We start from the raw sequence: 15,792 nt of genomic DNA on the forward strand, positions 1-15,792 counted from the left end.
TTTTTTTTTTTTTTTTTTTTTACACATTATGAGGACATCCACAGTTTTTCAGGGTTGGTTTGGTTTTTTTCCTAGTCTCCAAGCAAAGGCTTTTCTCCCTTCAGATCTTTGCCTAGCTGTAATAGGCTAAAAATTTAAATTCCACTAAAGTCAATGGAACTGCCCCAGAGATGTATGAGGCTACACATCCAACTGTGGCATTCATTAACTGCCACGGCACGTGCTCGGTTGCTCTGGCTTCTTTCTCTTCACCACTATTCCGTTACCCCGAAGTACTTCAGATTTAACAATTAACTTTGGGGGCTTTTAGAAATACAGTAATTTCGTACAGTATTGGAAATGGGTCATGCCACAGAGTGCACACAAGTGGCATAAACCAAGTTTTCTGTTTTTCGGTTTCACATTTTGTAAGACTAAAGACTACCAGCAACTCAGATCAGATCTCCTACCTTATGGTGAAAATACCCTTACTCTCCTGGATGTCTCTAATTTCCAATTTATTTTGCTTGAGGTACAAATTAAAAATCCTTACCCACCGTTCATGGCTTGTGGACATTTTCTCCATATAACAATCACCAACATTGTCTTTATGCCAAAAAAACAAGACTTGCCTTGGGGGAGCAAGGGAGAAAAGGGGCTGAAGTGGTGGGAGGAACCCAACTGTAAAGGTTTAGGAGTCCCTACGGAGGTTTATAAATAGACGACTGCCATGTGCAAAACGTGAAAGAAACCCAGTCAGCATAAGAACTGTTGCTGTTTTGAAATCTTCTAACTACATCCATTTAGGCAGTAGACAGAGTTATAAACAAACAATAAATCAAGACATTATTAGCATTTGAATTTTGGCAAGATAATAAAATGTGTAGGGGTATAATCAGCAAATAATAGGAAAGATCTGCCAGTGAACCCACCAATTAATGATAAATAGGACTTGGCACGGGATAACGGCACCAATGTGGATCTCATTAGATGACCATGGAACCTGTTCCCGCAGCAGCCCTCTCCGAGTGAGGGGAAGGTGAGGTAACCCAAATGTCAGCGTCCCCACCCCCTCGCGGCTCTCGGGCTCCGGGATTGTAACCACCTGGGCCAAAATGACAACCTTATGCTGCCAGGAAGGCCATGCCGTGGTTCTCCAGTCTTTCACCGATAGGTTTGCTCATCTCAGCTTTTGGATCTTTGCTCTTCAATTCCATCTCAACAAAGGTGACCAAAAACACACAACATCGCTCGCTCTGGAGAGTGAGAATCCCTCTCTCCTCTGTTCACCTTGTTTTATTAACGATCCCTCTTCAAGACAGAAATGCCCCCAAGCAAGCGATATCACTTAAACAGATAAATAGTTCGAACACCAGGCAGGGGGAAGGGAGAGGGGGAAGAGACCCTGCCTTATTAGACTAGAAACAGACACACCATATTAATGCAAAGAATCAGCATATGGTTCTAATAGGCTTTCTTAAAATGATTTATCAGCTGTGATTAAGCCCTCGACCAGCATGTCTATCTTCATAAATAAAGTAAAAGTGCACCTTGCTCTGAAATATATCAGCAGTATCTTATTACCTACCCAACCATATAGGCTGCAGTCCACTCTGGGGAGCAAAGAGCTTGTGTTTAATAGCAGAGTGTATGCTCTAAAGAGATTGCCAAGATTTAGGGGTTTTACCTAAGAGATAGACTTATAAAAATGCCACTAAAGGGAAGCTTTATCCCTTCATCATGTGCCATCCAGTCCACGCTGCTGAAATCTGAACTTGTAACAAGAAAGCTGTGCCATTAAAAATATTCATAGGAAGACCAAGGGAAAACACACAACTATGCCATGTTGTTGTCAGAGATATGTCAGAATGAAATCAGACAGGCCTCCTTTTTTTGGGGGTAGCCAAAATATACAAAACACAACAAAAACCCACACATTACAAGAGGGTGACTCAATTTCTTTGGGACAGAGACAATAAGAAGCAGAAGGAAAGTGGACTGTCCTGACTGAGCTCTGCAGGATGATTCATCAGCTGGAATTCAGAAGAACATGGAAAGATTATGGTTAGGGAGGTTTAGCTCAATCAAAAACGTATGCCCTCAAGTACTGCCTTTTCTGCATGATATAGGCACTTACTGCTGGAAAAACATTCAGATCTTCTTTCAGAGTACTAGAATCTAAATCCATAAATCCATTCAAACACAGTCCATTGCTACAGAGGAAGATAAGACAGACCTGCCCGCCAGCAGAAGGCATGATGCTGTAAAGTCAGCAATAAGCCTAAGTTAAAGCCTATTCCTCTGAATATTTTTGCAAGGTCATGTTATGAACTCTGTTGTCTTGACAGCTTTTCTGCACCGTTATGCAGAAATTGTCTCTTTTGTAACACAGTTCAGTGTGGTAGTTAAGTGCCTGGAATAAGTGCCTTGACATAGATACATGCTCAAAACAGGACTCACAAAATCAGGGGACTGAAGTGCCAGAGTTGCCATATAAAATATACCACCCCATGTCTGCCGTGAAAGCCCCACAAGTTAAGAAAAGCAGTTAAAACACAGCAAGCCTACCCATCTGGAGAGAGGAGGAGAGCATTCTTCCTGTCTTTAGCAACACTGAACAACAGCTGATAAATCTTTAACACACATGGTTTGTGGGATGCCCTATGCTGAGGCCGAGGAGATATGGAATCAATCCGAGGCTCTGCCACAGACTTCCTGTGCAATTTTTAGCACGTCACTTGAGCCCAGATCCTTTCTGGTAGCTCATTGATTCGCTCCTGCTTTATTTCAGGGAGAGCAAGGCACCCAAATGCCTTTGAAGATGTCTATCAATCTCCTGGGGCCACACTGCTAAAGATTTTCAGGAACCAAGAGAGAAAGAAAGCCACTTTCTTTGCAGAATGGTGGAGAGGACCCAGCTCCCCTGCAATTCTCACTCTACGTCTGCGATCCCTTCAAGAGCTTAGTGTTGCACTACAGGCAAGCTTTGGAAAACCGTGCCTTCTGTAATCTGTTCTTCCTTAGAAAGTAAGAGACAAAGTATTTCTTTTCTCCACAGGAATGCTACAAAAGTTAAATATTAAGAAAATGGAGGTTTTATAATCCAATAGTGAGCCCATAAAGCAGATCAATAACCTGACGCAATTAATGCATATGAAAACTCAGAGTAATGCATTGGAAAAATTCTGACACAGAGTTATAATGTGTCTTTACAATACCTTAATACGTCATCCAGAAGAAATGCAATGGTGTGAAGATGCTCACAACTTCAGACATACAGATGTTATGTTTAGAGTATAGGATCTATTATACTGAAATCTTTGAATCTGGGATGATATTATGGACTTTGAACTTTAGAGTTTTGAGGTATCACCTTGACAACAGCTTAACTAATTGATAAAGTAACAGCTTGAAGTTATTACAATACCTACAACAACAGTACCCTGGCCTTTAAGCACTACATTAACATAAATCATTTCTAGCCTTATTTTCCATCTGCTATAACATACCCACCGTATTACAAAATACTCAATCTCAGTAGGAGAATCAGTCAGAGGGACCTTTGACTTGAAAAAAATATGGACATTCTTACACCATGTTTAGACAAATGCAAAGAGGATGTATTTGTGACTGCATAATTCAAAAAAAAAAATCAAATCAGGATAGTAAGCATTTGAACACATGTCTTTTCTTTCTTCTGCTGTACAAGTTGTCAGTCAATGAGTCAAAAGCGCTCCAGGATCAGCTTATGAGTTTGTTGGTTTGCATTACTTCAACAGTGAAATTCAGCTGTCTCAGAGCACTTGCCTCTGACATGTCCACCAGCACACTATTCTTTTCAATGACCCCACTGGGGTTTCAAAGTATTCACAAGGGAAGATGGCAGCTGCCATGACTGCTGTAGAGGCACACGCTCCCAAGTCATACTGTTCTGCACCAGCACACTGCAGCAGGGACACCACCTCCCGCCAGACCACGCTTAACAGAAAATGAATCTGCAGATCTCCTGTCCTGCTGGACAAAAAATGTATACGCATTCTTGAAACAAGGCTCTATGCTGCATGTTAATCTTGTAAAGGGGAAAGAGTCAGGTGGGTGCACTCCTTAGGATGGTAGCCTTTTTTCATAAATGGACAGTGTTGAATTTGCAGTCCATCAGCCAAGGCAACCACCATAATAAACCCTTCATCCCAGTTCTTCTCTTTCACACAGTGCACTGCCAACATTACCACATGCATCAGTCTAGGCCTCAAAAACCCAAACACTTATACAATGTGCTTTATCAACATACAGAATTTTTTTTTCTTGTCATATATGGTACCATATTATTTTAATATCACCCTTTCCTGTCTAAAGGGTGCCATTTACAGCACTGCTAGTTTCAGCTACTGTATTGTCAACGCAGGAGCAAACTTTCTGCTTTGATGGAACGAAGGACCAGATTAAAACAAGATATGAAGTCTTTTCTTCTACCCAGCCAACACAGCTCTTGCAACTTGTCCTACTGGGAAAGTCAGAAGCTTTCAAGACAGCATCTGCTGCATATGAGCAGCATGTCTCCCAGGGCCTGCTTCTCCCACCATTGGCATGAGTAAACAGCATCAGGCCCTTTTCTGGTTGGTTTGGTCCTTAACTTAAAATAAACCTCCAAAAAAGAGAAACAGCAGCAAAGCCCACCAAGTTTGCGCAACACAAGAAATGCTTATTAGAAATTCTTATCCCATCAAAATTAAGCTACTGATTTGGTATTTACCTTTTACCTCCTCATTGCAATGTTTAAAAAAAAATGCTTGAATCAGGCAAAACTCATCATTTTTTTTCTTTCTGCATACCTTTCAGAAGACAAAGGAAAAAAAAAAAAAAACCTATGGGCCAGGTATACGCTGCATAAAATTTAAACAAGGTGTAGAAATGAAGTTAAATTTTCCACCAAACTACACCAGCTCAAGAGACAGATTCTATCATTTCCAGCTTGCATTGAATTAGATCATCCTCCCCATATTCATAGGCTGCAGCACAGAGCTACGACACTCAGAAAATATTTGCAAGAATTCTCTTCTGGAGATCAGAGAGTCTGAGTTCAGCACAAAGTTGTGAGGTGGTATAAGCTAGACAAGTGCATTTTATTTACCTTCTTATGCTTATAGACAGAAATCTACCCTGGTATATACATGGCAGAAGAATATGAAGTAAAGAAATATACGCTTTTCAAATATGCATCAGACTGTAGCATCATCCCTTGCTTAACACAACTAAACTGAATATTCAGACTTTTTAATCATTCTGTGCACTGAATCTATTCAGCCACCAAATACCCTGTATTTGGTTTTTGTTTTTTTTTTTCCTTCATTGGACTAGTTTGATTTGCTGATGCTTTTCTAGCAGTGAGGTGCCTGCGATGGGACAGTATACTTTGAACAGGAATATTACGCCATGTAGAGGACTTGCTGGCTGTGAGCTTCCTGAACTGACACTGACCAACCCACATTAAAAAAAAAAAAAAAAACCAAGAAAATAAAATACTTGAAAGATCTCTTAAGATGCAACTTTGAGAGCAAACTTAAAAAAAAAAAAAAAAACCACAAACAAAGCTCTAGTTGAGAATATTTGTTTCCCTGCCTCATTTGCACATTTTACATATTACCTCGCAGCACTGAGCACTGGTTAGAAGATTCCAAAATTGCAGCTTAAGCCCTAGAAATTCTAGCATAAGCAGAACGTGATTTTAAAAATACCCTCATGTTGAAAATATTAAATTCACTATTTCTAAATACTACACTGAAAATATTTCAACTCTTTCTCATCTCATGCAGAGAAGACAGACAAGATGCATTTTAATAAAGCAGATCCAATTAGTTGTTCAGACACAGATCCTGCCTCTTCCCAATCTTTGACATTATTCACGCAGACCCCACCTCAATGCTCAAAACCAGATGGGGCAGCAGGGCCTGTCCAGTAGCAGCAAAGGTCATGTGTTTACCAGTATAACCTGCTAAAAATGCTTTGGATACTTAATGCTCTGAGCAGTGTAAACCTAGAACCTGCAGCTAGAAGGCTGAGATCATCATCTGATCTGCCAGCGCTACCTGCCTTCTGGATCTGGGTCACAAATTTTGTCTGGGGCAGAGCTGCCAATTGCTGCCTGCTTCAAGTTCCTAAAAGCTTTAATATTTACACTTTTGCAAGCAGAAATATAGTATAGGTATGATTTTACCTCTGCTAATTTTGGTGTTGAATTTGGCAGGTAGAATTTTTGTGTCAGGAAAAGTGCCGTCAGGAGGATGCAAAGAGCCTCCTTCTCACATGTTTATCCATACGCTCATTGCTGATCTATGGCATCTTTTGCATTTAGGGAGTAGGCCTTTCTCAAGCAGAGGCTTCCAGGTAATATTTGATGGTATAGGCAACAAAGGAGACAAAACAAACTGACAGTCTCATTTCCATTTATAACTTAATTTTTCTCATTTCAGTTCAGGTCCTGAAGTCATCATCACTAGTATCACTTGAGTTCACTCAGTCCCCAAGCAAAGGCTAACCCATGTATATTTGAAGAGATGGTCCTTGACAGATGATAATAATAAGACGTATCAAGTTACAATAATAAGACATATCAAGTACAGGAGGCAGAAAGAGACACTACTCCCACTTTACACATGAGCAACTATGGCAGAAAGATGTTAAGTGATTTGTTCCTGGATATGCAGCTGGGTTATTAACGCAAGTGCGTTTCCCTCAATACTACCTTTACAAAAAAGGTACAGATAGCGTTCCTAAAAACCGTGCACTCAGGGTTTCACAGCTGATTTGGAATGTCACCAGTCCATGTAACCAGTTCAATCACAACAAATTCTCAGGGATTATCCATGAGCTTCCACTCAGCAGAGATGGGAGGGGAAAAAAATTTAAAAAGAGAGAATGCAGATAACTGGACTTTATTCTTTGAGTGTTCAAATGATGACTCTCAAGGATGGAAAAATAAAAAAAACACAACCCTAAAGTGTTTTTCTCTTACATGACTTCAGTGTCAAGCTGTGTGCTAAGCCACAGTGATATACTAAAATAAACAGAACTATTTTTTTCAGAGTCCAGAGAAATTAACACAACCGAAAAATATTTTTGGAAGACTTTGCTGAGCCATGAGTAAGGTTTCCATGCAGCTAGCATTAGTCTCCAAGCGTTGGTAGGCCCATTAGGACAATGCTACATCGCACTCATATTCCAGGGACAGGCTGTTGGAAGCATTTCGTTGGCAATAGCTGCACCCAGAGGAGTCCCCTTCTGTCATGGCCTTTGTCTCCTGCATTTGCGTAAAGCCCTACTGGGGCCCGCTTCAGATTCCAATCTGACAGTCAGTCAGTAATATAAGCATGAACATACAGCAGGCTAATTGGAAACGCACAGCACAGGTTAGATAGCTAGTGGGACTTTTGCCCCATTCCTCTTCCCCCCACCTTTCCCCCCCTCTTTTTTTTTTTTAATATTTCTCCTCAATCGCTCCTTTGCTCCCTGGAGGTCACCAATAGCAGCTGCAAGGGTTGGAAGAAGAAGGGCAGTCTAAGACTTCCAGAGACCCTTAAACAACAATATTTCTCTCCTCCTCAATCGCTTACTTGCTCCCTGGAGATCACCAATAGCAGCTGCAAGGGTTGGAAGAAGAAGGGCAGTCTAAGACTTCCAGAGACCCTTAAACAACTGGTATTATCTGGTAATGCTCTGGTGAAGCTCTTGTCTAGGCTTTAATCAGATTGTGCAACTGCCCCTTTTGAGCTGAACTGGATTCTGCAACACCAAGCGTCGCAGTCGGTGGCTCCTCATCTCCTACTCCTGCAAAATAAACACCATGCAGAAAGAAATGCTGAGGAATCCTCTAATTTGCAAAGAGATAGGAATGTACAGAAATGTTCTCCTTGATTTTGGCCAACTCTCCTCTCTGCAGCGCACAAGAAACAAAGTATTAACAAGTTACATCTATAATTAGACACATTTATGTCATTAAATGGCTCTTTCCATTTTTGTCCTTTCTCCTGCACACAGAACTATGAGGGTCAGTCTGGGATATTTTCTCAATCCTTGACCAAAAAACTTGGATTCTCTCACATTTGGATACTCTTTTTCCTTGCTCAGCATACCATGGCACAGCCTATCTTCTCTTCTCCTCTATCTGTCCCAGTCTCTTTCCTTATGATCCACAAATAAACCATTCCTAGACTCCCTTCCCTAATAAACCAAAACCAAACCACTCCTAAGCTCCCTTCCCATCTTCTTTCTACAAGCCTAGCTTCCCATTCTGCACCTCAGCAATCAGCTTTACCTCTTTTTTCCAAAAAGCCCTCTTGTGCCTTTACTTTGCAGACCTCAAGATCCCTAAATGCTGCTGCCTCCAAATTTCACGAGCCTCAGCAGCACACATATGCCACACACACATGAATTCTGAGCTGGAGAGCAATCACCGACAGGCAAAGCCAATGACACAACGCAGCAGCTATAAGAAAGAGTACCTATAGAGGTACTCTATAGAGAAAGAGTACCTATAGAGGAATCCCCTGCAATTGGAGGCACAGACATTTTGAAAGGCAAAATAATGTTGAGGCAAGCTAAAGAGAAGTGCCCTCTGGCTTTAGCACTGTAGCTGCTTCGTGACCACCTTTTCCTACTTCTAGTTTATGGTCCCCATTAATGTTCAAATTAGGCAAATAGAGATTACTGTGAGAACCAAGCCAAATAACAGAGTGTTCAATAACTGGGGAACTCCGGTGGCAGGGGACACATTAAACGAGAATTTCCAAGAGCTGCAGAAATGGGAGAGGGGAAAACAGAGGCACAAAAGGGAACGTTGTGAAGGGAAGGCATTGGGCAGGTTGTTGGAGGGCTGCAGGGAGCAATATGCTCCTGTAGGAAGCCCCATATTACTCATGTGTTTGAGTTCTCAGAAGCAACCAGAACTTTGGATCTCATTTGAAAAGTTAAAATTTCATGCATTACCTCTTGCTGGCCTCTATAGTGTATTAAGCTCTTTTACAATTCCTTGAAAATTTTAACAGCTCTTCAGGATCCCTCAAAACACTCTAGCAACCTTTGGGCACAGGAGTACACTTAAATCCATACAAAGTGGCCTATATATTTCAACCAAAACTTACAAATGCTGAGACTAAAAGAATACTAATTGGAAATAGGATATGTTATCTACTAGGTATTACAAGTTAAAGTTTCCCCCTTCAACATGAATACTTTATGAGAAATACAGAAACACAATAAAGCTGGCGATGATGACAAATAAATCCAGGGGCCCACAGCGTTGCACAGGAAAGAGCAAAACTTTTTTTTTTTTTTTTTTAAGTAAATGCCCCTTCATAATCCACATTTCCCTGTAATGTATTTGAGCAAGTTTGCAATCCTCACTTCAAAGATGATAAAATTTTCCCAAGCCTCTCCCTCAAGAGGTGTGTGGTTTGTGTTATAGTTTACTTAAAAGCAGAGACTTGGAATCAAATCCTGGCAAACACAGCAACACACTTTTGGAAATTTAATGCTGGTTTTTGGTTGGTTTGGGGTTTTTAATTTTGTTAACTGTTTCAATAGTTGAAAAAGCATGTCACAACTTATAGTGCCACCTAGTTTCTAACCAAAAGGTTACTACTAGGTACTGTGCTTTCACACAGTCTTTTAATGTTTCAAGGAAGCAAAAGGGGAGGAAAGGCTCTGTGTGTTCACACTCACCCTTTTGTTATTCTCTTCTTCTTGTGCCTTTCGAAACTCGTGCTCTAGGGAGCAATCGATGTCGTTGAAGAGGCCCACTTCCTCACAGTTCTTCAGAAAGCGTGTTGGTGTAGGAGTCTGATCTGAGAATATGACAAGAGAAGGAGAATTAAATAGTCTGTCAGCAAAAGAGAGGTCCTAGCTCACCCCTCCACGCCTTCCCGCTCCCACCACATCATCATTAAAAACAAACTACACATCACTGAATTTTGACACTATGGATTTCAGGCAGGCAGCGCTCGCCAACAGTGTCCAAAAACAGGCAGCAGTTGTCATTCCACCAGAAAGACAAGCCAGGTTTTCACACGAGCATGTGACACAAGTGCACATCTTTCACCTGTGCAGATGGTCACTATAACTGTCTATAAATCCCCAATAGCAAGTGCATGCAGAACAACACAGTGCATGTGATAATACACATTTACACCACAGCATGCAGGTAACTGCCATAGACACACATTAGTCAACGCCTTCAAGTGCTTGAAAACCACCTCAATCATACACATACTTTGCAAAACCCCTGAAGTTAGCCACAGCAAGAAGTGCTGCTTCTAACACAAGTTTTAAATGACATTTAGGAAAGATAGGAAATGTTAAAATTTGACCCCAATGAGTCTTCCTTATGTGTTTTATATCCAGAAGTTTTGATAATACATATAAAACATGAGATTTAGAGTCAAAAGATTTTTTAATGCATGCTTTCACCTCTAGGGAATTTTTTTTTGCCCTCTCAGAAATAACTTGAGATTCTCCTTTATGCCACAGGCAGGAGGGACTCAAGAAGGTACAAATTTTTCAGATGACTTTTCAAAAAGCCCACAAGACACACTAGCTAAATCGCCCTGTGGACAGTTTCAGAGATGACTTTGGCTAGTCCTTCTTTAGGAAGTGAAAAATCAAGGCCAAACTTGGGAACATAGTACTCCTCAAAGGGCAGTAATGAGGTACCTCCATTCATTCTGAGGTGAACTCTTAACAATTCCACCTCAGCTTCCCCATCTCCCACTCAAATGACAATACAGAACCATGTTAGCAAAAGCAGGGGAGAATCCATATGGTTCTGTCAGCTTTACACATACTAAAAGAAAAAGAAAAAATTTAAATCCTCTCTTGCATGTTAGTTTCTTCTTCCCAAGTCCCCATTCCAGCTCAAGCTGTAGTACCTAATTTTATGGAAAGATTAGACTCACTCTTCAAAAATAATCTTCTGCATAGTCATTGACAACTACCCTATTGTTTGAAATTCATTCTTTAAAAAAATGAAAACTGTCATATTAATCCCAGTTGCCCATATTGGGCCAATTCTGACCTCAGACAAAAAGCTTCCCACTTCAGTGAGTTCTGAAAGAAAATTTTGGGTTCTTGTACCTAGATAAGCTGGGTCAAGTTCTAATATTTCCCCCTTACAGGGAACAGCCACCAGACACAAATAACTTTACATGATCAGATCAGAAACACACAGCAACCTATAAACAAAGGCAGCACAGAATGAATGCATACAAAAGGAAATACAGTTTCCACTTGGAAATTAAGAGGGAGGATCAGACTCTTCCATTACAAAACCAGTTGAAGCCAATTTCCACCTGTATAAGGTGTGGTCCTACAGGTTTGGCCTTCTTAAGTAATTCAAGGGCAAACATACTCATTCGCATTTATATTCCTGATGGAATGTATTGACGAAACATAAAAAGCAAGTCCTTAATGTTAAAAGTCTGTTTTATTTCTTTTGGCTTGAGCATCACACTTATGAGCTTAAAGGAAACAAAACTCAAGTGTTTGGGAATGCACACATATTTATCTATTAGTTTTCACATCTAACTACTGTATTACCAGAGTCAAAAGATAAGATTTTCCAAGAATCTTGCAAGAACTCAGCGCAAGGAGTCAATGAGGTGCTGACATCGATGGGAGCTGAAGATGCTCAGCACTTTACAGGTCCACATCCTAAATAAGTGGTGCCAAACCAATCTCTAGGGTAACCTCACCAAACTGGTGTAGATCTACACCAGGGTTGTCCTTGGCCCTTGGACTGGAATTTGTACTGAAAATGAAGAACACTAAAAAGTAGGAGAAATAGATTTTATTTCCAAAAAGGCTTAAATATTACTTTAGCGAACAACACAATTGCTTTGTAGAATGCAAAGATAACCATAGCCAAGCCTTCCTGTACATAAAGGGTATGTTAGTATTTGAGTGTGAAGCAAGTACAGGAAATGTTTTCTTTTCAGAAGTGGTATATCCCTATCAAATAAGCAAGGTATCATTTTCACGACCAAGAAGAAAAACTAGGGTTTCATAAAAAAGTTGGTGGCCTCGCTTTCACTAAAATAAACAAATCCTAAGGGTTTTTTTCAGAGTTGCTTGAGCCCAGAGTTTGGGAGGCATGGCAGAATACACTAACATGGATAAGGTCTTGTTATATTTTGTCAAGGCACACAGCTGATCCAGAAAACAGACTTTACTACAACAGCAGGGACATCTCCCGCTAGACCAGGTTGCTCAAAGCCCCATCCAGCCTGGCCTTGAACACTTCCACGATGGAGCGTCCACAACTTCCCTAGGTCAACTTGTTCCAGTGTCTCACCACCCTCACAGGAAAGAATTTCTTCCTGTTATCTAAATCTCCCCTCTTTCAGTTTATAACCATTACCCCTCATCCTATCGCTACACTCCCTCATAAAGAGTCCCTCCCTATCTCTCCTGTAGGCCCCCTTTATGTACTGGAAGGACACTATAAGGTGTCCCTGGAGCCTTCTCTTCTCCAGGGTGAACAGCCCCAACTCCCTTAGCCTTTCTTAGTAGGAGAGGCACTCCAGCCCTCTGATCCTCTTCACTTGCTTGACTTGTTCCAACAGGTCCATGTCCCTCCTGTGCTGAGGACTCCAAATCTGGACGCAGTACTCCAGGTGGGGCCTCAATTGAGACTTTACACAGTGTAGTAGTTACACTGCACTCACTGGTTTCAGGACTTTGGGGCTACCAAGCCCAGTGGGCTTTCTTTGCTCCTGATGCAACCAGCTGAGGAGGTGGGCAAACTAGCAGAAGATATAACTCTCAATACCACAGTAATTCTTTTACCTAGATTAGGCAAGCCCTTGTGTTTCAATTGGCAATGATATCACAAAGGAGACCCTAGCATAAGTTGCACTTTTAGGTCTCCTAGAATTAATAAAATATTCCTAATTCTCAGCACTTAAAAATGCATTAATAGTTCCAACAGCTTGTGCCTGACCTCACTGTTCCCTGTTGGTACAAACAAACCTTTTGTTGCTATCACCAGCGCCCACAGCTATTGCAGGCTTACTAAGGAAAGGGCTCTGATTTGTTGTACTTCAGCAACGGGATGTGCCAGACCCATCTGGACCAAAACTCAGACACAGAGCTAGCACCACTCTCAGCATTCCTGCTGAGGACACACGTTACTGTAGGAAGCTGTCTGCATGTGCAATCCAGGACTTCAATGGCCCAAGATGGATATTGAATGGGGTGGCTTGGGATACAGGTCTGTCCGGGTTAACCCTGGATATCTGGCTATGATACTGACCAGCCATCCCAACCCAGTCCCGTTGTTCAACATATAAAAATCTTTCCACCCCCAACTGCTACCAGAACTAGTTTACTCTGCTTTGAAGCATCCACCTCTAGCCAACTGCCACTTCACAGGTGACCTTGCGCCTTCTGACACTTACTTAGGAAGTTATTTCCCTCTCGCCTTTACAATCAGGTTGAACACAGAAACTGTCAACGAAGCATCCACCTCCAGCCAACTGCTACTTCACAGGTGAACTTGTGCCTTCTGACACTTACTTAGAAAGTTATTTCCCTCTCGCCTTACAATCAGGTTGAACACAGAAACTGTCAAGCTTCAGACTGGGCAATAAATATTTTGTTCAGCCTATTACTCAGGTAAATAACCAACTTCTCCAATGACAGTCATGGCCAGAAAGGCTGCATGTTTACATTAAGTTTAAATAAATCTCAAAAACCCAAGTGGACAACATAAAAGCCCCAGAGCAAGATCAAATGGTCTCAACAGTGCAGATCCCAAGTCAACCTATTGTATCTTACAGGACAGGATTTCAGAAGATTCTGACCAGAAGCTGATACACTGAATATATTTTTGCTGCTGACCATTTTGAAAACCTGCCCTAAGTATCTGAAGTCATGCCCGATTCTATATATGAAATATATATATGCTATATAGCATATATATGCTATATATATGGCATGTTATATGGCAAATGGGAAATTTAAAGTCTTCAGTAAAAAGATCCCAATATATATTCATTATGTTTGGATATGCAAAGTTTGTTGTTGTTTGGTTTAGGGGTTTTTTTTTGGTAATTACTGAAATAATAGTCTCAGAAAGGTACATTTCATCTCAATATATTGTTTTCAAAACAACAGCCCAGGAGATGCAACATTAGCTTGCCACATAGAGAGTTTATTTGAATGCACTTCGTAAAAATACCTTGGATCCTACAGTTTCATCCCGCAAAGCACAAATGAAAACTTTAGAGCATGATACCAGTTAAGAAAAGACTGGAGAACCAAAGGACAGTTATGTGAAACAAGCTTTCATTTTGAAAAAAAAAAAAAGCAACAAAAAACAAACCCACACCACAAATTCAGATTCAATAAGAGATATCTAACAGCACAGCTCCAAAGCGTGTAACTTGATTCTTCTTCTTTTTTTAAAAAAATATGTTTAGTCTGATGTGCAGTAATAACAGGCGTTTGGCTTGTTCAGCTGTGGGCTCTGTTGAAGTTATATACTTACTATGTTATACTTTCACACAATGATAACAAAGTCAGAGTAATTAGGCTAGCACTGAAATCTGGAGGGCTGCCCATCAAGCAGCCACAAGGAAAAAGGAATGTCCTGAGAAATTCAAGAAGGTTTCTTCAGTCATTTGGCTGGTTACTGCCCAAGTGCACCAAGAAGCTCAAAATCACAACACCTCAAGCAGGTGATGGAAGAGAAGAGGAGGAAGAGGTGTACCCAGTTGTACCTGGTGGAACTGCCCTCACCCAGGAGCTCACAGACAAGGGCTCCCAGGAATTTCACTGCTTAAAGAGTCACTGTTTAAAGCGCAGGTTGTACTTTCTGTGGGGGTACATATATTGGGTAAACACATCTATAATCTCATCTGGTCACTTTCATTGACCTGACCAGTTGATTTTTAGAAAACTTTTCATTTCATTATTTGGTAAAGCAGGGGACACAGAAGAGAACAAGAAATCAGAGTTATTTTTCCCTATATCCAATCATTTTGCACACTACAAAATTCATGCCTTGATAAACCTTCCTGTGTAGAACACAAGGAGAAAAAAAAAAATTAAGCCAACCATGGATGCCAGAAATTACCTCATTGACACAGGCATTACCTGCGAAAAGCAATATATTTTCACTACCCTTTAGCACGTACCCTTTTTCATCTAGAGGAGGCTGCTTCTGCCTCCACAGTGGGCTTTACCACCAAAAAATCTAGATGATTGGAGTTCAGTAAATAGAATCAGAAAGAAACATGGTTTCTATGAAGGTAATCCTTGCCTCTCCTGTATCTGCTAGTAGCAGTTTTGGAAGGCCTTCCTCCTGTCCAATGAGGGTAAATTGTCACTTCTTGCCAACTTTGATACCACAGGAATCTCAGTGGTCTCAACTCCCAAAGTTCAGTTCCTCACCAATTTTAGTCCTTACCTGAAGGAAACAATCTGTCCCACTGACATTAATATTCTGCTGTTAAAACAACAAAAGCTTTGACACACAACAAACTACAGTTCCAAAGCAATGCAATGGTTAGTTAGCACAACAGCAGAGGTGAAATCTGTTTCAGTCAACCTAACTTCAAAGTTTCCTGCAATGATGACTACCATGCAAAACTTACACAAGATATTCTGTGTTATCTCAAACAGCTCTTTTTTGGCTAAGAAAGATGGAAATCGAAACCATCAATGACTCTCTACCCATACTCACAACAAGGCTTTCTAACAAAAATAAAATACATACACATAAAGGAACAAATAACATTAGAGTCTTTTTCTGTCTTTTTTAAA

General features: G+C 40.8%; 1 protein-coding gene across 2 annotated transcripts in view; it reads right to left on the minus strand.

The window, feature by feature from the left end:
* The window catches only part of CREB5 (cAMP responsive element binding protein 5), a 260,711-nt gene that overhangs the window by 195,400 nt on the left and 49,519 nt on the right, over window positions 1-15,792 (minus strand). The window contains exons 4-5 of one of the 2 annotated variants that reach the window (XM_014937917.1): window positions 15,624-15,662; window positions 9,697-9,818 (exon numbers count right to left, since the gene is read on the minus strand). In XM_014937917.1, the coding sequence (XP_014793403.1) occupies window positions 9,697-9,818; window positions 15,624-15,662 (161 nt within the window). The remainder of the gene's footprint in view (window positions 1-9,696; window positions 9,819-15,623; window positions 15,663-15,792) is intronic. The other variant, XM_014937919.1, reaches the window with a different exon arrangement.

The sequence above is a fragment of the Calidris pugnax genome, unplaced genomic scaffold (genome assembly GCF_001431845.1).
Source record: "Calidris pugnax isolate Ruff unplaced genomic scaffold, ASM143184v1 scaffold11, whole genome shotgun sequence".
Classification (NCBI taxonomy): Eukaryota; Metazoa; Chordata; class Aves; order Charadriiformes; family Scolopacidae; genus Calidris; species Calidris pugnax.